We start from the raw sequence: 24,436 nt of genomic DNA on the forward strand, positions 1-24,436 counted from the left end.
CAGAATTTTACTAAATACTTCAAAATCCCAAGTTACTATTGTAAATAAACAGACACATGTGCAAATCAGTGTTTCCAGGACCATTAATATCTAAAATCACTCTGGAGAGTCTGTTGTGCAACATGAGTCTGTACTGTTAAATCTAAATCATTGTTGAATATAATTCCCTAACCACAACTAGATGTTGGCATTATCTGGATCCTGCCCACTTTACTGCGTACTTCATGATTATGGGCCTGCTAAGTGATGGTACAAGTATGGTTATAATTTGTTTGTTCGATGGTTCCTTCCCATAACCTGTGTATACAAAAATGAAAACCATATTGTTTACTGCAACTGACATACAGTATCTGGTATATAACCCAGATAGTATTAAACTTCACTTTTTTATATAGGTTGAGAGAGCTGCTAACGAATATGCTGGCTCATTATAAAGGGGGTTTACGAAATCCTGACGATAACAATACTAGCAGCGAAAGCCCAATGGTCAAAATCCCAACAGATTTTGGTTAAGTATTGTAACCCTAACTCACCCGTCCCACAGTCTAACAATAAACATCCCCTTTAACTGTCTAAACCTTTTACTCTTCATTGTGATCCATCTGTATTTTGATTGGATATTATGGAGCCAGTATTGTGACTGATTGCCCTTATGGTGAGTGTCTGTATCCTGACTTTATTCAATATATAAAGTGTAACTTAAGTCATGGCAGAATATCCCATCTATGTATGATGTCCTACTAATAAGTCAGTCTTTTTCTGCTTTCATTCCACTTGCTCCTTTTAGCCTAATCCTGTAATGTTTCTTTAGTAACGTTTATAAAACAAGGTACTTATGTATTATCTGGGCTCCCATGTTAAATGCACCCCATTTTTTCATACCCCTACTATCCAACTACGCACGGAGATGATTTTATATAGTGTGGCGAGCGCAGCGAGCCACCGTGCCCAAAGCGTGGCGAGCGCAGCGAGGGGACGCGGTCTCATAAGAAAAACGGGAGCCCAGATATTATATAAGTACCTAAAACAAATATATATATTTATTACACAGCACTTTATAGACCTCTTCAGTCATTCATTGCTGATCGCTATGTGTCTCCTGCCGGCTCCAGTGTACGTTCACCGGGGTCTATCGGGATACTATACTATACAGCAGCCAATACAGCGGCTGACATTTTGACAATGACCTAAGCAACCAAATCGATAGCTGCAGGTGGGGGGAACGGTCAGTTCTGCTGTCCAAGAGAGAAAATATAAGACAGCGCTAGGTGCAGTGTAAAATATAAGCCAATCAAAATTCGTTAAAACAATTCAGGTACTTTATATAAACATAAAATATGAACAAAATCACAATTCATAAATATGCATAAAATAAAAAAATTATGTAAAAAAACTTTGATCACAAATATTTGAAAAACCAACAACCTCATATGTTCTGGCCGACACGATTCGAAAAAGTATGTTAGTATTGATCAGTCTTGTTTAGTAGAGGGAATTATTGATCCATTAAGTTTTGGTTTATCGATAGTTAATAAGCCATCAATGTTAGTGACGTTAATGCCACAGCAATAGAGAATGCAGCCAGTACCAGAAAGCTGGTTAGCAGTATGATGAATTAGATGATCAGGTGCAGTAGTTACCAATCTCTATAGCTATTGTGGATGGAGTACCAGGATTGTCAGAATAAATAGTGATAGCAAAGGCTTGTAATTAACAAGGTGCTGCTTTGAAACTCCCGGAGTTACCATAAATTTCTTTGCAGCCACCTTTGGCAACCACCCCAAATTCGATAGCTGCTGGAACGGTGTTGCTCCTTTTTGGCGCTCAAACTCTTTATCTACTAGTTCTGCTGACCCTTCATACATTGCCCCAGCTTATCCATATGCTATCTTCTCTTCTTATATACACGGGGGGAGAAACTTCGAGCGTTTATACATTTACCCCAAAGTAAATTTTTTTATTTTTGCTTTACTAACAAACACGAATCAGGCCCAAAGTGCATTGGTCAGGAACTGGACTCATGACCCCAGGGCTTTGAGGCAGTAATGCTAACCACTATGCCAACAGTGCTGCTGATGTATAACCTAATCAATACTTCAGGTTTACGCCCTGTCAATCTTTATTTTCAACCTCCTCAGCTCCATGAAAAATGGCTGACTTATTGACACTAAATACAGTTACTAAGTACCTATTACATTTACAGGCCTATAAATGTCAACGGTATTCCTGAAATGTTGGAGGGGATGCTGGAGTAGATGAGAGCAGTGCTTCATTGTGTTCACCTCCCAACAAACACAGACCATGCAGTGAGACTGTAGATAGGAACCCGTCAGAGTGATGGAAAAGTCTGGTCATCCATGTCCTGGAATTCGTATTACGGAGTTATTAGCCGCACACACTGTAAATAAGATGCTATAAGGCATTAGCGCTCCTGCTTTTACTTAAGATCGCGAGGGGCATTTTATGTATTGTTGTTTTTTTTTTTTTCCTATACACAAATTGCATCTTGCTGACCTGTTACCAAAGACAAGTTCATAGTTGCTAATAACATATTCTTCTAGTATTCTTCTATTTCTTGTCAGTGAGTTTAAATGGAGAACCTTTGACATTTTGCGCTCAGCATCTGACTACAAAGCGAGGAAAAGGAGGCACATAGCATGACAGCTGAGCTCTCTAAGACCCTTTTTGACGTCCCTTAACATTCCCATTCCGCAGCGCTCCAATTCGGTGTGGAATGCAAGTGTCAAAGATGACACCTATTTTATAATCACTGCAAAGCTAATCTTTTCTCAAAAGATGTTGCTGACAGTTATGAGGTTCTTAGTCAATTTCCATTTCAGCTTATATGTAGAAAATGTGAAATCATTTTACTTCTGTAATTGAGTGAAAATTAAAGGGTAGAGTCTATTCAGCTTCAAACAATGCTTGGCTAAAAAAAACATGAAAGGCAGGGTAACCATTCATGACTATAAATTCTGGGAACCTAAGCATGCCAGAAGGGAGCTGATAAGACTTAGGTTGAATACACTGTTCGTGAAAGATATACCAATTACATTGTTTCAGGATTATAATGTACCTTTTGTGAGAGTATATAGATATTCCTGCCCATTTGCACACGTACTCCTGTACTGCGCGCTTGCTAAGGGCTACGAGTTTCTGACTTCAGAATAAATCAGACATCGGTTTTATTGGGATTGTAATAAGTGAATTCGAGCCTCTCTCTTTAGGGGAACCAGGGACAACGCCGAGGAATGGGGGACTTAGAGACTGTAGCTATATGTGTGAAATCTACTGATTAATGTGTCAGTGAGGTCACTTGTTCTAGTGAATCCCTAGTCTGCATTCTCTCGCACAGATCTCTATTTCTGTATTCTGGAGCAACAGCTAGTTTACTAGAGATGACTAAGTAAAGGGTTTGATAAACCGCAGCTCTTATCTGCTTCCTGATTGATTCCTATATACATACAGTAGGTACTGTGCAAAGCCGTCAAATGATTCACAGCTGTCTGTGAAACTTGGTGGCTTTTCTTGCAGTTTGTCAGAAGGGTTTACACCTGATCTGAATTATTAAGTGGCCCCAGCTACTTTGTTAATGCTTATAACCAAGCTGTCCAAGGATTTTTGTTAAGAGATCTTTGTAGATTTTATGAATGTCTTTTGCTAACCTATGAAAGCCATTAATTCTTGACACTCCTGGAAGAAGTAGAATGTGACCATTTGGAGATGGTCCAGTGCTATATATGTACTGTGCCAGTCTAGAGTATATTAGATAAATACTGAGAGTAAGATTAGATCTCCCCTCTAGAACAGATTTACTGTGCAAAACATTAGGCAAAGCTGTGTTCCCTGAATCCTTTTTCTAGAGCAGTGAGCTTTGTAGAATTGCCCTTCATGTAGGGGCTAATAGCTGTCACTGAGCCATAATTAGACTACTGATCCCTCTGTGTTCCGAGTACGGGCATGACTTTCCTGTTGTGTTGATTGTGTTCATTTTGTCTACTCATTGTTTTGTCATATAATTGTTGGTTTGATAGCAGGCATTTATATTTAGAGGGTATTAGCCTGAGACTCTAGATTTGGATATATTTTTAATAAATCCCATTCCATACCTTCTGCAAAAATTGTTTCAATTGAATATATTTCATGAATATGGTTGAATGAATCAGTAACTTTATTTATATCACACTTGGATCCCACTGTGAACCACACAGGTGCTTCTATACATGCAGGTGCCCCTTCAGGATTTGGAGCCCAGAGGCTGGCCCCTCATTCCCTCTGGAAGTTATGCCCCTGGCTGGGTACACACTTACCGATTCCTTCTGCTGGCAATATAGTTGACTATATCCCCCCCACCCCCACCCTGCAGTTGCTGATGATATTGTTGTCGGATTAAACTGCATGTACAGATGAGGGGAGTTGTTAACAGAATCGAGCTTACACGCAGGATGATGTTTGTGATGTATCATTAATGCGATCGGTATCATGCATATCACAATTTCAAATTGGGGTATGTCAAGGGTGAAGGAATCACAGTCTCGTCCCCTTTCCTATACTTTCAATGGACATTTGGAAACCCCAAAACCCGTAACAAAGCCCTTTTTGGCCATGACAGGCCATGAAATTTGTTACTCTACCAGCCAAAAAAGTACAATTGGACGGTATTTTATCATTAGCTGTATGTCGCCCAATGTTTCACAACTGTTTCATTGTTTATATAATGTAAAATATGACTTGTTTCCTTTTTACATATGTTGTCATCAGAGCGAGAGTGCTGATTTGTTGTATTCCTATAAGTGCTGACTTGTTTTCTTGGATAATGAGATCTACAGGGAACATACAGTGGTCTATAAACTATGAACTATCAACAAGAATATTAATATTGTAAATGATTTGTTGTGTGTATGCTCAGGCCCGCCTTGCCTGGCTCTCGGTGCTTTTGCCAGTATAACATGCCTTCCATATAACCATGTTAAGTTCATAGAGCTAAATAACAATGGAGGACAGTGAGGTACCCTACAAGGTGTGAGTGTTTTAAGCGTTATAACTGTTAAATCCCAAGATCTTAAATAGATTCCATAAATTGACTGTATTTTCTTTGTACTTTTGGAAAATTTACAGACCTTGGAATTTGTCATTTATATTACTTGTATTTTACTGTGTTCAAATAATACTATGGTAGTAAAATGAATGTTAAGCTTCCTTAAGTTTTATGGCTAGCTAAATACTGTGTAAGACTTTTATGAACAACAGTGTGAAAACGGTGTCTCTTTACAAACACTGTTTTCACACTATTGTTCACAAAAGTCTTAGACCGTATTTAGCACAAAGGTGCATACACATGATGAGATTTTGGCTATGTGTGGTTGTGACTATTCTATTTTCCTTGAACTTCCCTGAGCCCAGAACCATACAATCTTGATTACATTTACTTGAGATTCCAATGTGCGATTTGTGCGAACCTATTTTCTGATTTTGAATATATAGTCAAAATCAGAAGCTCACATCGCGATGGATTTTGGTAATTTGGAGATAACTTGGAAGAGTTAACGCACCAGCCAGTCAGCTGTGTTTGAAATATGACAGTTGGGATCTGATTGGCTGGTGCGTTATCTCCTTCCACTTTATCTCCAGTTTATCTCTTCACCAGGCTTAATACATCTGCCCCTATGCCTCTATCCGCCCAGAAATGCTGCTTTTTCGTGAACCATCATTGTCCCTTTAACAGCCCTCTAATCAAATTGTCTCATTAATTTGGAGGTATGGTGCCATCACCGTCATGTATCGCCCACAGTAGGAATGACCAAACTTGCAATCATTTCCTCCAATTCCTACTGTCACAATAACGTGAGTTATTGTGGGCTAACCTTGGTCGTGGATCAGTGTAAGATTTCCCCCCAAAATTTTTGGGAGTAAGATGGGCAACCTGTGTCTCCATGTGAAACATTTAATGTCAGTCTTGAAAAGAATGTCTGAAACTTGTAGTTCTACAGCAACTACATATGTTCCTAAAGCCTAATGGGAGTATTCAATCTGCGCCGATATTTCCCGACAGGGAAATTCATTGCTGCCGTTAACGATGGCATTGAAGGCTGCCAGATAAGACTTTTTTATAAAGTCGGATCTGTTTTTTCTGAAATGGCCGCGTATTGAAGAATTCACGGCCGTTTACCCACAATCCGCGGCCATATCGAACAATTCATGGATTTTCCAGCACTCATCAGTCGCAGCATTGAATTCCGACTGTCGAGTTAGTGTCGGATCTGATAAAAAAAGCCGGGATTCCAACTGTCGGGGTGTTCCGACAGTCTGAATTCCATATTGACTACCCCCTAAACCTGTTTGCAGCTACAAAGTCTCATTTTCTTTGCATCTTTCAGTAGGTTCATTGCTTATGTTTTCAGATAAGAGATCTTCTGATTTTGAAAAAGCCAAGTATCATAATGTTCTACAGTATTTGACTTCAGCAGCTAGTGGGTTATTTTAAGGACACGGAGAAGGGTATGTGTGACATCATGTACTGACTTTTTATTATTAAGGCAGTATGTTTCCCCAGTACATTGTATGCACGTCTCCTAAAGAGGACTGTTGGAACCCTGTCACTACACTGATGCTGTAGCTTTAGATGAGAATTTAACACACCCTATGCTTCTGCATTGTGCGTTACTCGTTGTGGCTTTGTGTTTTGAACATCTCGGTAGTGGTGGTGTCAATCAAGGAAATTTCATCTTCACCCAGGCTTAAAACAGCTGAATTCATTGTGCAATCACTCGCTTGCGACCTCAGTCAATTGCTGAATTTAACAAAAGCATTTAAAAGAAATGTTCGCATTGACCCAGCTCATCACTTGGGCCACTCAGGGCATAATCACTCCATACTTATTATCAGAGTTATTCAGGCAGGCACAGCAATAGTCTTGTGTGCAGTAATGGTTCTCAAGCCAAATGCAATTTGCAATTTGTACTATTGTACTGTATAACAATAATGACTACAATTGCACAGATCATCTTAGCACGAAAAAGCAAATAGCAGAGCGGAGATAAGAGCTGAGATGAGTTCCATTGTTGGCCATTGCTTCAAGGTGTTGAACACAATGAAATGTTTGGCCCTCGAGCATCCAACCCACACTTTACAGTAGTCCATTGGAAGTCATAACATAGTGACCACTGTAAGGAATCCTGGCTTTGCAATTGGTCACGTGACAATTCTTGGGTTTCTGTTAAGAGCGCTAAAAATACTTGGGTTTCTGTTAAGAGCGCTAAAATTCTGACAATTCTGCCAATATAACTATTTAGTTTCACCACATTACACAGCACGGTACTTGTTTCCTAGCACGGTGCCTGTTGTGGTAGATCGCATACCTTAAGTTAACGTAACTTAAGGTATGCGATCGACGCGATTTTCTGTTAATTAAGTGGCTTTATTGCCGGCAAAGAGAAAATCACGTTGATCGCGTCCATCGCATGCCATTATAATGGCATGCAATGCGACCGACGCGATCAACGCGATTTTACATAGGGCTCAATGTTAAATTACCTTTCTATGTTAAAATCGCGTTGATCGCGTCCATCGCATGCCATTATAATGGCATGCGATGCAATCGACGCGATCAACGTGATTTTACATAGGGAACAATGTGAAATGGGCCAATGTCCCCCCATTGTTAACGTCACCCCACTATTGACGCCAACCCGAAGCGTGGTGAGCGCAGCGAGCCCGCGACGTGCGGCGGTACGCGTCCTCCGACCTTTTCATACCCCCATTATCCACATCGACGTGGAGTTGACCTTATAAAGTGTGGCGAGCGCAGCGAGCCACCGAGCCCAAAGCGTGGTGAGCGCAGCGTGCCCCGCAAGGGGACGCGCATAACTTCACAGGTATATGCGTGCCCTCGCGGGGCTCGCCACGCTTCAGGCTCGGTGGCTCGCTGCACTCGCCACACTTTATAAAATCAACTCCACGCCGACGGTGATAGTGGGGGTATGAAAAGGTTGGAGGACAAGTACTGCCGCCCCTCGTGGGCTTGCTGCGCTCGCCACGCTTTGGGTTGGCGTTCATCGTGGGATGCCGTTAACAATGGGGGGCATTTCTCCCATGGGGGGGGGGTATGCAATTAAAACTGGGGTTTCGGGGGCTTTTTGCATTGGGCCCAATGTAAAATTGGGTCTCAGGGACCATTTTAAAAAATCACATCGATCGCATTGCATGCGATGCGATTGACGCGATTTTTTTTTAGGTCCCGATGCTTAAGATAAAAATCGCTGGCGCCGTGCTAGGAAACAAGTACCCACAGCACAATATGTTTTTGTCAGGAGACCGTTAAATTACCATGATCATTTTGGAGTGTGTGAAAAGGAAATATAAACACGCACAGAGAGAACATACAAACTCCACACATATAGAAAAAAAACCTGCAACCTCATTGTAAATTTTATTTAGTGTGTTGGTGTAATCTGGAGGCTTCCAACACATTATTGCACCAGGGAAATCTTTCCATACAGTTACTATGGTATATAAGTGCTGTTCGATTAGATTTTATCCAGGAACCAGGCATTCAGATCTAAATCTCTCCACCTGCGGTTTGCACAAGCTTGTTATTCTTTTACATGCTGCTTCACTGCATTGGGTTTGATTCCAACCAAGTCAGTATCTGTGGGGAGTTTATATGTCCAATTTATGTTTCCATTGTTTATTCCCTGGGAGTATTTTTGTGTTATAGCGCACTGGAAAAAAGCCATAGTAGTTCCTATCTAGAGTGTAAGAAAGTAATTTCTACTGGGTAAGTGAAAAACTCCAATACCTGTTTGAATTGACTAGCATAAGTGTTTAGCAATTTGTTAGGTTGGAGGTCTTCTTTTCTTCGTTTGGATTTAAATTGTTTATTCTCTACAAGCTCCATTCCAGCAAAATATTTATGAGAATGGTTATGTATTTATAACAGTGTAAGCGCTAAATGGATAACTGTTAATAGAGAGATCTACAGTTTGTCCTTTTTATATAAACTTTCTCTTTAGTAGTGTAGCTGAACCACTTGCAGGTATACTTCTCTGGTGTGGATCATCCGGACAGGGAAATCTCATCTTCCTTTTATATTGCTGCGTGCACTGACTATGCTACAGTATGACTCTGGTATAGAAGACATTGTGATATCCACCAGCTATAAATGCACGATGGTGATGAGCCTCTGTCGATTTTTTTGCATTGTGATTAAATGGTTAAGAGTTCCAAACTGTATTTCATATGAGTGTGCCACTTCCTCTGGGAAAGTGTTCTGTAGATTGCTAATGAGCATCTCTATGAATGCCATCTTCTAAAGAAAATGGATGGATCCGAGCTGAAGACAGATCCCTACGAGGCCTGTCAGTGGGTGAGCCAGCCGCTCTGCCATTCTGCTTTCTTCTGGGACAACTCAAAAGGCAATTGTAGAAGTGTAGTCAGAACTGTAAGAGCTGAAGGTACAAGAGAGGAGGTGTCATGTACTGTATCTCATGAAGAATATTAACCTCAAAGGAAACAGAAAGAAGCGGGTTAGAAATCTCATGATGATGTGTATGTCGTTTATTCCTTTCAGCTCCTCTTTCTCTTTGTGTCTCCCGTAGAAATCTTTTTCCTTTCAAATACAAATGTGATTTTTGGGTACTTATGTAGTATCTGGGCTGCCGATTTTTTGATTGTATGCCTTAAGTTAAGGCATACAATCAGATGCGATGCGATGCGATATCGCATCGCATCGCATCGCATCGCATCCGATATCGGATGCGATGACCCGATTTTTCCATAGGAATCAATGTTAAAATGATTCCTATGGAAAAATGGGTCCTTTTCATACCCCTACTATCCAAGTGGGCATGGAGTTGGATATAAACCTGTGGCGAGCGTAGCGAGCCACCGAGCCCGAAGCGTGGCGAGCGAAGCGAGCCCCGCGAGGGGACGGTATTCGTCCCCTCGCGGGGCTCGCTTCGCTCGCCACGCTTCGGGCTCGGTGGCTCGCTACGCTCGCCACAGGTTTATATCCAACTCCATGCCCACTTGGATAGTAGGGGTATGAAAAGGACCCATTTTTCCCATTGAATTCCATGTTAAAATGGACTCAGTCCATTTTAACATTGATTCCTATGGAAAAATCGGGTCATCGCATCGCATCGCATCGCATCGAATCGCATGGTCGCATGCGATGCGATGCGATCTCCCGATCCGACCCGATTTTGAAATCGGCAGCCCAGATACTACATAAGTACCGATTTTTGTTTTACTGCTATGAATCTCTCTCCTTGCCTGCTGACTAATGACCTCATTACCCCTTCAGTCTATATTTGCCTGCACCAGATTTGGGTGATTCTCCCATGTGAATGGGCTGTCTAGGGATTTGACGTAATTCGCAGTAAAATATGTGGCTCCACCCCTTGCGGCACCGTGGCACATATTTCTGGCATTTGCAGCCGCATACCTGCCCAAGCTCTTATTTTAATCTTCACACTGGGATTTAATAAGATGGTTGGAGTGTTGGCATGTACTGTATGCTGACACTAATCTAACTATTGCCCACTGTACAAGTTCTGTGCGATATAAACTTCACTTATCGTCTACATGAGCTGGAGGCCCCCATTCTGTACTAGCATGAGTATGTAGCTACCCCGATAAGGTCAGTTAATCAGGCAATCCTATATAATACAACAATAGTGATTTATTTATTTCTGGAACTTAAAAATGTTTCGCTTGGTTGAGAAGTGTCAAATCTTGTCTAGGAAAATACGAATTTTAAGAACTTGCTATTCACAGGAATAGAAACTATTTATGATTTCTACCATTATTTGCCCATAAACCATAAAGTTTGCTCCGTGTTGCAGATGACATCATTAGGGCAGTGCATTAATAATAATAATAAGGCTGAAAAATAAAGAAATTCCTCCTATGGGGTTAATTGGAAAATTAGTTTTTTTTTTTTTTTGCTAATTTCACCGTAATTTTAATATGCATTTGGCATGTGACTCAGAGGCTTCTGTTCCGCTACCTCTGTAATGGCCGGGTGGGGTTTCTTGTGAAAACGATGGATTTAGGTAAGTTTAGCGCGTGAACCCAGAGGTCAGCAGATCTCCCGTTAGGTCTCTATCCCACCATGTCAGGTGACAGGTTGTGGAAGCGTTGAACAACAGTTTAGAAATGGATTTTTGCTGGGTGGCCTCCGCGTAGATGTGGTGTGGGGGAATTAAATGAATTTGCTGTGCGTAAGCAGGAACCAGGTTCTGAGGTCTTGCACCTGCTATATAGCTGTTAGAAAAGCTCAGCGTTTCCAAAACCAAAATAAAAAAGGGGTTACATATGTCATCTTAAGGTTTCATTGCAGTCAGCAGTGCACATATAAAATTATATTGTGTTCCATATAAATAGGTTTTAGATTCAAGTCTGCCTGAAATACTTCCAAACGCTGGTAACTGAAGGGAAAATAATGAAGGGAGTCACTCAGGGCTGTACTTTCCTGAATTGAAATGAGGAGAGTGCAGATCAATACCGGCTGCTTTTTTGCACTGTGCAATTGACAGGCATTGAGTAAGAGTGATGAGCTCCATAGGGGCTAGCGCTACTTTCCCAAGTGCCTAATGAGACTCAGACTCTGCAGTGCCAGGACATGACATTGCTTGGAAGTGTCAGTCTGACGTCTACTCACCTCTGCCAGTCATTTTGCCTTAGAGAAACATGATATGCAGACTTAAAAAAATAAATAAATTATAAGTAGTTAACCACAGTAAGGGTCCCGCATGACACCATCAACTTGGTAGTGTGTCACAGTAGTCTGCATTGTGGTACATTAAATCATTCCGTGTTTCCTCAAAAAGTATGATTGTTAAACATAGGGGCCAGCTTTGTGTGAGTTCCCATTGTGAGACCTACTGTAGGTGCCAGCATCCATGAATCGGTGCATTCTACTGTGGGGAACAGGGCCACATCAACATATAATGCACAGTGAATCACGTCTTCACTGCAGAACTGGACAGAACACAGGGTAGATATTCCAGAGAAGTAGACAGGTATGACTTGTTACATCACTGGCTTTGTATGAGGTTACGTTTCTCCTCCAGAAGCATTATACGGCACTGCGCCGTACACATGGATAGGTCTTCATGGCAGCTGCTAACCAGTTTGCATACTTTTTGTATGTTGCTTTATCTAGGTTTGTTTGTTTAGCAAATTCATTATTTGGAAGTTTGACTGTATTTTTTTTTAGCTAACTTCACTACAAGTTCCCACATTACTTCAATAGTGATGTCAAGAAGAGCTAATAGAAAACCATTGTATATGAATTACTTTCCAGTTATGTAATAGAGTTTAATCCACAGTAAATTAGCAGATGTCAGACCAAATTTAGGCTTAAGGATATTGACCTTGCTCGTCTTCGATTACAATATTTTATTCATTTCCTTGCAATCAAGCAGTCGCACTGAGTTAATTGCCACCAACAACTTAATTGTCCTTTATTCCATTTGAAGCATACCAAGAGAAATTAGAAGGGCCTCCAGCAATTAACAGGATGGGTGCTCTTGCTGGAAAAAGTAGAAGATATTTAGATTGAAATTAAACCTTTCTAAGTAGAGCATCATTTGATGCACCTGTAGAGAGACTGGTAAAGGGATATATACCTAGACAGCCAAGGGAGATGGAGGGATTTGATAAATGTTTATGTTCACAACAATAAGCTTACCTAGTTTATCACTGCCTTGCTGTCTCACAAACAGGTCTCCTTGGACCTGTGTATCATGCAATTTTGAGAATTTTGTGTCATTTGAATTGAAAACTTTGTTCACAACAGTCTGAATTTATATTGCTCTGATTATTGGCAATATTGTACATATAATCCTATGTCTCAATATTGTCCCTCTGGTGCAAACAATATGTTATTTCAATATTGTAAATTACCTCATACTGTATGTTGCCTATACATATATATATTAAGGCCGAGACTGAAAATTCACTTTTTTCAGGCTAGTAGGTGTCTGATTGCAGACTGGCTGCCACATGCCTGCATGAGGGGACTACTGCATAAACCGTCCCATAACAGGGTGCCAATGCACTCTGTGCTTCACATGTCCTCAGGACAGCTCTCACGTCCTCAGTACAAAATCCCCAGTGGAGCAGGTAGGCAGGTGAGTGAGTCCATTACGTGGGCTCACTAGAGTGTTGCTCGGAGCATGTTGCAGATCCTCAAAGCAGCAGCATAGCTCTACCGGCAATAGTGGAGACGACCGCTTCCCTCCCCCACACAGTGCAGGAGTTGTGAGCGAGAGTATGGGGCAGCATGCAGCCCATAGGCTTTGCCATCCAGTGCATTCACACCACCCACACACCTCTCCTTGCAACCCTGTGCATAACTAGACCAAGCTCAATCGTCTAGTGCTCCTGATGATGCATAGTGGTAGTGGCCATTATTGTGGTGCCCAATGTTATATTACTGGGTTCTTGTTTGTTGACTGACGGTTTTGTCATGGCTATTCATTAAACCTAGAAATGGCTGTACCCACCTTGGTGATAAAAAATGACATTTATTTTTTTAAAGACGTCCCATGTCATTTTTTAGTTTTCTATCCTTTTTTTAACATTACTATGAACAAACAGTAGTTGCCTATGACATACTGTGCATTAATTTATTTTGCGTTATTATGAGACTTTTACTTGTGGTTGAAGGGGGATCCTAAAGAGTTTAGAGGGGATGGAGCCTACAAATCAGTGCATGGCTGCCCGCTTAGTATTAAACTCAGTCTCCTGCGCAAAGGTTTTTTCTTCAATCATATGTGTGTTAAAAAATAAAATAAAAATACAATTAGTGTCCTTTTCACATGACCATTGACGGCTTGTAGACCATTCCAGTGGGTGGGGGGGGGGGGGGGGGGGATCTAGCTGCAGATTGGAGGAGATTTTGTTTTTTTTGCTTAGTAACTTCCATATTTTGTATAATTACATGCAGACTGTGATGCTGGATTGCAGCTCACAACGGAATTGTCACTTGCCTGGGCCCTGACACACTAATCACTATTTACTGGCTATCATTTGAGCCCTGTCCACATATTTTTACAATGTCTTATTATTATTAAACAGCTGCTGTGAAATTACAATAAAAAACACAGTCTAGCTAATAAATTAAGATTATGTTTTTTCAGTTTCTTCCATTCATAACCAATTTAACACTATGAGACTTTTTATGTCTTAATCAGTTTTTGTTTTTCTTCATTAATCAACTAATGGATGTTTCTTCAATAGCTTGCTATCCTAATGAAATCCGTAGGTAATTTGGCAGGCTACAATGATCTCATCAGTAACGCAGCAAGTTTAGCCCATTTAACAGATTAAATTGAGATTTTATTTGGTTTTGTTGTGCTTGAAATCAGCACAATTGTGTAGATCTGGTCTTTAACCAATGAAGTGCTGTAAGCAGTACTGCTCTGTTGTGACCAGCACAAGTCTGTCTAGCTATTGGACTTTCGCTCATCCAGATGTCAGTTAATCATTCTAAGGTAGTAAATGTTCAGATCTGATGGTGGTGAACACCAGACGTAGACCATTTATTTAATATAAAAGCACTTAATCTTCAATCCGTGAAAGGCTGTTTTTTTCCTTCTTCTATAATATATATTAATCAGCATGTGATGTCTTTAGTCCCTGATGAATTGACTAGTTACCATTTTATTGAAGACCGGGACAGCCAACAAAATGGCTGTCATTGTAGTGCACATTATTCCAAACATTTTGAAATAATATCTAATGGCATTTTGTTCCTGGCACATGTAATGATAATGTGTACATGGGAGGTTTTTATCCAGCCATGATCTGATGACACAGGAAAGATGGAATGAGCAAGGAACCTAACAGGGACTTGTTAATCCTTGTGAGTACGGTGCAGGGGGGTTTAGTTTACAAAAATGGGTTATTAACCTGAATGAAAGGGAGTATAAATGTTCCCCATGTTCAGTAATGTTACTAGCTTCCAGTGGATTGTGGGATGCATATGAATAATCCTTGGACCCAATATTTAGCCTGAGAAATGGCTGCAATCATTATGTGTATTTGACAGCTGGGCTGTATATTTCATTATGCAAATATAAATACATGATCGTTTTTAGTTATTTATTTAATAGGTGTTCACTCTTCTGATGGCATGTCTGTCAATTTCTATCGTTTCTGTACTATGGAGTGTTTCATAAACACCATGCATGCGATTCCAGTTCTGTCATAACAGTATCCCCTATTATTTCCAAGAAAAGAAAGCCGTTCTAGCTAAAGTATAACCAGATAACAAATCTGTAAACGGGTGTTTGCTAATTGCATTGTGGCAGAGATGATCCTTTTTTTTTTCAAAACAGCGAGGACGTAATCAAGCAACAGAGGAAAGAATTGTCTCCACAAAGACACTTGTTGTCGCCTTCTCATTTCGCAGACCAGTGTTAGAATTCCGCTTCTTCTTGACAGGTTTGGCAAACATCGAAAAGATGACAAGAGTGAACACAGGGGATCATGGAAAGTGAAAATTCAAGAAGCCCACCCTTCTGAAGATGACAGAATACGAATGAGGCAAGAACAGGAGAGGTAGACTACAAGTGCTGCTTAATTAGCATCTTTCCTAACCAGGCAGCATGTGCCACACTGAAAGCTATTGACATAACCTTTTTCAAACCACACTACAACAGTCTTTAAAATATCACCTTGTTTGCTTCACCGGCTTCTTATTCACTGTCTTTATTTTTAGCCTTTTTAATTTGAACTGTTTGTGTAAACTGCACATATATGTTTGCGGAAGTGCAGTTTCTGCATGGCATGGATTGTTTAAATTGAGCTTATTAGTATTAACCATAGATTGATTGTGTCTGGAATGCCATGTAGCAATGATTGCCATACTTCTGATAATTAGTAAATAATATATAGGTACTGTATGTGTATATTTGGTCATGTTCCTCATGGATGGCATGTTACAGGTTAGACTTATTTTCCTTGTAGGGTATTTGTGTTTAAACTAAACACCAAAAGACGTGTGGTATTTTCATCATGATGGTATATAGCATTGTGTTTTTAGTAATGGCTTGTGGCGTATAGTCACGTAAGTAAGTCATGAGGTTTCTGCCTTGCACATTTAAAATATAACCGTCACTACTCGCTCAGGCTGGTCAGTGTACTGTCTATATTTTTTGGTTGGGGCCGTCCACTTCAACAGCCTATCCCTAACAGTCTCCGCCCAGCAGCCTACTTCTAACCCTCCCCCTAGTGATAAACCCTAGCCCCAGAACTAAAAGCTGGGATGCTGACCACTGTAATGCCACTGTAGGCATTCTGACTGAAGAGATTTCACCTGCCGGGATACAGATTGCATACCCTTTACTTTAATTTGATAACAACTGTGACACAAAAACCCTTCAAGATCTTCATTTAACCATTTTACTGGTGTAGTGAGAAGGATATTAAAATCAATGATGGAGTGACTTAAGTTTCAGGAGGTGCTATGGGGCCTGGAATTGGAGTGGTCTCTGATTAGCAAATTATGTCCTAAGTATGACTAATATATAGAAGTTTAAATCCATTTCAAGAGGAGAGTACCCATAGCAACCAATCAGATTATAGCTGTTATTTGTCTATTGCATTTTACAAAATGATAAAACACTAAAGATTACATAATAGCAACAGATTCTGTTTTTGCTTTGACAGGGCAATTAAGTAGTATGCGGCTTCTCTTATTCGGGCTAATAGTAAACTGTTGTAGTGTTAAATATAGTACATAAGTGGCACTCTTACTTGTTACAGAGCCCATCCACGCCTCTGTTGCTTGTCCTTTCAAACACTCAGAACTCTGCTACCAAGTGAAACGTCTGAAAGATGGTTCTAACCCTGACCATTGTTACAGTAGCTTATTAATAGATATATAAGAGGAAATGGGTGCTCTAACACTCTGGTAAAATGGATCATTACAGCATTCATTAAGAGGACCATATCATCTAAGAGCAAAACACTCTTATATTTGAGCAACATTGATGACCGCAATTATTCTGGATATAGCTATACTGGAGGCGTGATTTAACCTCTTGTGTGTTGTTCATGCTGGTTGAATTGCACTTGTTATTGTCAGAGGGTTATATATTTTTTGGTAGCAAGAATACTTAAGTGATCTCATCTGGAATTTTGTTGATTATCCGTAATGCGGTGACTGTTTACATTCTCTCACTATTGCGTCCTCTTACTATTTGATAAATACCATCTAGGTATCCTAGTAGGACGTAAACTAATACTCTTTTTATAAAAAAAAATTTAATCCAACTTGCCTTGTTTAAAAGAACTACAAACAACATGTATTGTTTTGTTTTTGTGGTTTGCAGTCACTTTGTTTTTTCAACATTTTTGTTAAACCCGACACCGACAATATGCTTATATAGGGTTATAAACACCTTTTTGTTTTTTATTTTAGTTGATGGCACATATTGAATCATTCACAGAATAGCGGATATGAAAATGCTCATCCTCAGGATTTTGGGGCCGATTCAGGATAACTCGCAGTTATCCAAATTTGGCCCTTCCCCGATGTGCATGTGCAAACCCTGACAGTGAACCGCCGCGGCGAGTTACACACTCACCGGGCCATTCGCAGCTGGGTGGGAGGGCCGGGGTCGGATAGTGGCCGGGATGGTGCTGGGCCATTGGAATGCCCATGGGTATGCGGACGGTTGTCTGACGTTAGCCGCCCGCCCTGTCTTCGTCCCAGCACTTGCAAATAAGTTAGTTGAGAGTCACTTTTATTTGCGAAGGCAGGACAAATCATTCAGTGGGCCGGCAACCATTAAAAGATTTCTCTTGGGCAATTGCGGCCCTCCAGATGTTGATGAACTACACATACCAGCATGCCTTGCATCAGTTTCAGCATGGCCACATAGCAAAACTAATGCAAAGCATCCTGGAATGTGTAGTTCATCAACATCTGGAGGGCCGCAATTGCCCAGCCCTGTGCTAGCAGCTCATGCGAGGGGATCTGTTCTCATACACACCCCTTGCAAGTTTGAGGGGTTTTAGTCACGGATATTTGTTGGGGCGTCGTCTCAGGTGCACAGTAAGCTGCAATATTCGCAGTATACCTAGCAAATATGAACAAACAAACAGAAAAATTAGCAGCGCTGGGTACTCTTAAGGTACCTTGGATTAAAAATGTGACAATTGGATGGACTTCACAATATTTAATATGAAATATAATTACACATAATATAAAAACAATGAAAAAACCTTGTAACAATACTTCAATAGCAGGCAATAATGCACCCACCCTACCAATGTGGGAACAATGGAGTGCTAGTCCTTTCCTAGTGATACTCTGACACTAACATCTCTCCCTCAGCTTCAAATCCAGTGGACATTGGATACTTTTCCAATCATGGGCCGACCACCTGTATAATAAAAAGGGACATTCATTCTCTGCCGAGAGTACCCAGGGATGGTAACTATACCATCTTTCATTATCTCCAAGACAGGGTATCACTAGGAACGGATTTACACTCCATTGTTCCCTCGTTGGTAGGGTGGGTGCATTATTGCCTGCTATTAAAGTGTTACAAGGTTTTTTAATTGCTTTTATTTTATGTGTAATTATATTTCATATTCAATATTGTGAAGTCCATTCAATTGTCATGTATTTTTAATCCAAGGTACCTTAGGAGTACTCAGCGCTGATAATTTTTCTGTTTACTTGTTCATATTTGCAATTGCAGGACTAACTACCCTGCTACTTGTCAGGAGCTGCTGAGACCCAGTTCACACTAAGTGCCACTAAACAGCAGCATGATTGACAGGCTACGGCTGCATGGAAGTGGGCAGTGGGCTGGAACAGCCAGCATTCAGAAAATTGGGGCCTGTCTACCCAGTTTTCTAGGAGTGCCGAGTCCAGTGTTTGTGATTTCCAATGCTGCTTTACTTGTCTTTGCTACATAGCTGAGACTGACGTTCTGAATAATATTGATGGTCTCAGATGACCAAGGTGACAATAGTGATGTAATGCTACTTTTGTAGTGCTGGCAGTGGCTTTTTTTTGCCTTTAAACGCCTCCAGTGCATTAGCATATTTTGACATCGTTGGTACGTCCACATCGCTAATGCAGGTGCCCATACTCTCCATCTCTGAAACTGGCCCATAGATAGCCCTATTTACTGATGTTATTAACGTATCGCTAGGAATAAGGAAAAGAAAGATTGTCCCTCTACTGTTCATCACAGCTGTGTTGCATGCATGGAGTTAGCCAATTCTCGGTCTGCTCAAGTCATGTACTGTTTATGTGTATAGAGACTAATGACACGTCACGCGTTCAGCCTTTTCCCCCGGCACTTTGTGGTTTGACACTACTGGGAAGATTTCTGTTAAGAAACCTAAGAGGGATAGATTGGCAGCCTGAAGAAATGGTGTTCCCTGACCGAAACAATCCTAGATAATTCCATGCAGATTGCAGTGAAACGGTCACATGAAATGTTTTTACGTTTAACACAGTGACTGTCAAGTGGGAGCTGAAGTCTATTGAAATGTGCGAGTGTTAATAAACCCAGTGGTATTCCTGCTCAATTAACTAAGCTACAGTTGTTCAATGTCCAGTGTGTATAGTTGCCAAAGTGAAGTTTTATTTAATCTGAATTTAATTGCAAAGAAAAGAGACGTTTTATGTCCCCTCATGCAGACAGCTCTGTCTTATAGCTACATTTTCAGCATGTAAGGAAAACACCATCAATTGTCTATGCATACCTTATTTCCTTGGTCCTTGCTTATAGCTAAGATCATTTAGAATCGTCCATTTATTGCATATTTCCATTCTCTGAGAAACCTTCTTTCTTTAATGATGTAATACTTCTGGGAAATGTCTTGGCAATAATGAATTTACAGTGTTGAGCAGCCTCAACAAAAATCCCATGGGGACTGGAGAACAAGCAAAATGGTCCATTAAAAATAAAATCAATTACACCAACATTTTTTATATAGAAAAATACCATACCCCACCCTCATCTTTCTAATAATAATATGCTTACGACTGTATTCTGCTTAAACGACTATAGTATTTGCTCATATTGATTGCAAAGGGGCAAACATATTAATGATTGTGCTGGGCATCATTGATTAAATAAAAGGGCTTTTTCATTTATATATATTTATTATTTATAGCCGGAGAGACTTCCATCAGAGGAATTCAGTCCGGTATTCTCAGAACTTGGAACATTTTTTTCCACAAAACATCCTATAAACCCGTTTTAATCTGTAAATTCATAGAAATATTAATTGTGTATATCCAATATACTCAAATTCATGCATTTGGTTTATTTTTCTTTCAAAATATAGGCAGTCATTAAAAAAACAAAAACGTTATGTTATTAAAGCCTGAACAAATTCATAGCAAAGCAGAATTCTGGGTAGAATTAGGGTACCGGTTGAAAATAGTTGTGAACTGTCATTATAAAATTATTTAAATAGGCTTTCCCCTTCTATGGAGACCTTAATTTCTAGATCAGAATCAACTTCATTTGTCATGTATACTTGCGCATACTAGGAATTTGACTTGGATTGCTGTGCATCAACCAGTTAGGTAACAGTTAAACAGTGACAGGTATGCGAGCACATACAGGTATAGGCTAAAAGTACCCTGGGGGATATAGACTCAGGGAACACATACCCGCCAAGCAGCACAGGTCATGCCCTCCTGCGACATGTACTAAATACCTTTGTTTCTGTCTGTCCATTTTCAGCCATGTGTTGAAAACTGTTCTTTTATGTCCTTTTGTCTACATTAGATGCAATTTTAATGAGTGCATCTTTTTTATATCATCATTTAGACTGTGGCAGCTTCTACCTCGGTTTCGGAGGGGGGTTGCCGCACCCCCACTCCGCTGCCGCTGGCCCACGCTGCCACTGCTTCTGCCCCCGCTGGTCATGCCACGGTTGCAGGGCCGGTGCATGCACAGTATCGGGCTCGGAACTGCGCATACACAGATCCCGGATTCTTTGGGCTGCAGTTGTTGCAGCCCATAGAGGCATCCCGGAGGGAGGGGACACCTTGTAATGGGACTGCCTAGGGTGACTGGCAGGTCGAACGTCCAAAAGGAAGTCACAGATCATCTTAGATTACTATTTTTTTCACAAAAATTGTCACAGCTAATTGAACACCAACCTTAATAACAACATAAATGTTTTATTTAATTTTGTGGTATGTTATTCATAACCAGTCATTGATAACACATATGCAATGTTGTTGATGTGTGTCCTCTTTCTTGAGTGCACTATACAGTATCTAGTAGTGATGAGAAGCTTGTTCCAAAAAGTTGAAGTGAAACAAATAAGTCCTATTAAGGCATCATTACATTAATATTCTGTTTTTAATGATAAATTAAAGCATTGTGATTCAGCAAAGACGGAGCTATTGCACACGCTAGCGTTCTATTGTATCCCGGACTGAAGCGTTATTGAATTTGGATGATAGGTCTGTTTCTTGGGATAGAAGCACAATTTCTAGAAGTCTCATCTTTCATATTACTAATATGAACTGATGGTTTTAAAAGCCTGTCTGCAAGAACAGTAAAAAAATAGAACTTGATATTAGTTGAGAGCTGCTTCGTCCATCTTGTCTGCCCAATTTTGTGCACCGGTAAGCTGTATGCGTAACTCAATCTTTGTTCTATTTAATGGTCATAGAATATCTATGAGAGATGTTTGCATTATATTAATGTAACGATTCGATCACCATCCTAAGTGTGAGACCTTACTTTATCCACTTTGCCACAGCAGCTGATGCATGTCCTTTTCTGCCCATATTGTGTATGAAACTATTATTCACTTTAAAGACTAATTTGTTACTGATAAATCTAGTATACAGTATGAATGGTCATAGTCTGTGGAATGTCTAATTTCATTGCGTGTCCTCCAGTCAGTCATTCTTCTTATATAGGAGTTTATTGTGAGGGAGATGATGCACTCCCATGTAATTCCAAAAATAACTGCTTGTGTAAGAGGAACCTCATGTTTTGGTTTGTTGTGTGTGAAAAAGTCACAGTCTTGGTATTAATTTACAGGGGGGGGTTGTGTATTAATGCTCTAAATATAAGAAAGTAACAGGTACCTCAGTTAGTTTCTCCTATCATCTCTCAGTCAATGGCCCTCTTTACATCCTTTTCACTAACATAATCACACAAGATCGGAATCGTATCTAATGTAATCTGTGTTGCTGTAAGCATTCTGATTCTGTTGAATACAGGTCTATCCCAGACTACAAAATGTATGTCAAGCAAAAGTTAATAAGGTGACCGCCAGATGCTGTGCCAATGTAACTTACTAATGGAACCATTGCTTTATGTACTGTACATCGTGCTACAGGGCCAGCTGGGCAGCCTAAAGCCAAAGTCTAACCTTTATTACATGCATATAAATGGCGAGTACCTGAGCGCCCATACACTTGTTTTTAGCAACATTGTAAGGGGAGCTACATTTGTATTAGCCTTGGGTACCTTGAACCTTTAATTAGGTCCTGGTGATCATGGCTGGCTTGCAGTGGGTGTTCTATTTTATCTGAAAGGTATCTGATAGGTTTGAGCATACCTCCCAACTTCTTGTACTTGTGAAGCGCATAAAAGGGGGAGTGGTATATGCAAACGATGGGGGTTGCATATGCAAATTATGGCACCATTTGACCACACCCCCTTTTACACCCGCTGCACCGCAGAATAGATGCTGTGCGCATGTGCACGGCGTCTATTCCTTCAGTCCCCAACTACCTCCCCCCTGGCGTGACCGTTCCAAAAAAACAGTACGGTCCTGCCAAAAACAGGACTGTTGGAAGGTATGGGTTGAGGCCAGTGGGTCTGTGCAGGCCTGTCCGGTGTTTCCACACCAAACTATGTCAACCATCACTATGTGTACGGGGGCGTTGTCATGCTAAATAAAGAAGGATCTATTCCCCAAACTGTTAATAGAATGCTGGAAGGGACACAAGTTTCCTTTTAAACCTTTAAAGAAATTGTTGCTTATTAGTAGCAAGTTATACCCTATAACTTAAGTCCCACTAAAATCTTGATATTTTGAAGAAGTAGGTTGTTTGAATTTTTATAGCTGTCCTGTGCAACACCCCGTAGATCAGTAATGGGGAACCTTTGTCCCACCAGCTGTTGTTGAACTACACATCTCAGCATGTCCTGCTACAGTTTTGCTATTTGGCCCAGCTAAAACTGTTGCAGGGCATGGCTGGGATACTTAGTTCCACAACAGCTGGAGGACTGAAGGTTCCCCATCCCTGCACTAGAGTATGGTAATCCATAGCTTGCTAAAAGTTCTATTTCTGCATCCAGAGACTGACTGGTTGGTGATGGAGAACAGTGATCATACTGACTTCACGGCCAATGTAAATGTTTTCAGGAATATGTGCAGTAAACCGTTTGCCCTTTATGAAGGTTGCCTCATTCCAATTGCACAGTTATCAGCGCATTGTGATCTCCATTCTTGATAATGTTGGTAGTTATTAAAGGGGTGTGTTGTACACTGCTGTGAAATGTCTTCCTGGCCTCTGGCACTGAAAGAGAAGAGGCCAATTCCTAATCACAGTGTGTTGTAATGAATCCATTTGTACTGATGCAGTAATTAAAATGATCTAGCGCTGAACATTCCCAGAGGCCTCAATTGTACAACACCCTTGGGGAAAAGTCGACTTTCCCCATATGTCAGCTGGCACTGCGCATTTCCTTGTTCTGTCCTGTGCTGTAGGTGCTAGGAGCTGTTCTCTAATGAATAGAAATGTAACAGGCAACGTAGGGGAAAAATGAACTGTGGCGGCTCTTGATCACGGAGCTTCATCCATTTTAATTAGAAGAAAGGCTAGTGAGCACTGTGACAAGTGTCTAGAATTAAAATCATTAATTTGTGTCAAGCTGAAAAGAGACTACTAATGTCGGTTTAGCGACAGCAGGTAGCAAATTAACCTTATTATCGTATCTGTATCTTTGTATATATTTTTTTGTAATTTAGGTTCCGATACTTCATTTACTTATTCAAGAGGGATAATGGATTTCCTTAAAAAAAATATATATATATTTTATTTTAAGCTACAAAAATACTCAAATCTAGCTAAAGACATTGTGTATATCCTTTTTATTTGTAAGATTCAAAGACTTACAGTACACAATGGTTTCATCCCCATTTCATGGTTTTCTATTTTGTTTTTATTATATTTGTATTATTTATTGTTGGGGAGGGGTTCTGTATGTGTTTTTTTTTTTTAAATATGCAGTGATACAAGACCTGCAGTATGAAAACACCAATAATAATATTTGGTACTTGTTTCCTAGAACGGCCACAATCGCGGGCATCGTGTACCTTAAAGTTAAGGTACACGATGCCCGCGATGGACCCGATTTCCTTTGAAATCAGGTCCATTTTACCGTCAAAGGCAAAATCGAGGGCATCGCGT

The 24,436-nt window shown here is 40.4% G+C and overlaps 1 protein-coding gene across 21 annotated transcripts in view; it reads left to right on the forward strand.

Moving 5' to 3' along the window:
- The window catches only part of PARD3 (par-3 family cell polarity regulator), a 508,043-nt gene that overhangs the window by 331,650 nt on the left and 151,957 nt on the right, over positions 1 to 24,436 (forward strand). For 17 of the 21 annotated variants that reach the window (XM_083188831.1, XM_083188826.1, XM_083188843.1 and 14 more), the window contains one exon: positions 15,454 to 15,570. The exons of the other annotated variants lie outside the window; for them this stretch is intronic. In XM_083188831.1, coding sequence (XP_083044957.1) covers positions 15,454 to 15,570 — 117 coding nt within the window. The remainder of the gene's footprint in view (positions 1 to 15,453; positions 15,571 to 24,436) is intronic. 21 annotated transcript variants of the gene reach the window in all.

This window comes from Crinia signifera, chromosome 5, assembly GCF_055691185.1.
Source record: "Crinia signifera chromosome 5, ASM5569118v1, whole genome shotgun sequence".
Taxonomy (NCBI): Eukaryota; Metazoa; Chordata; class Amphibia; order Anura; family Myobatrachidae; genus Crinia; species Crinia signifera.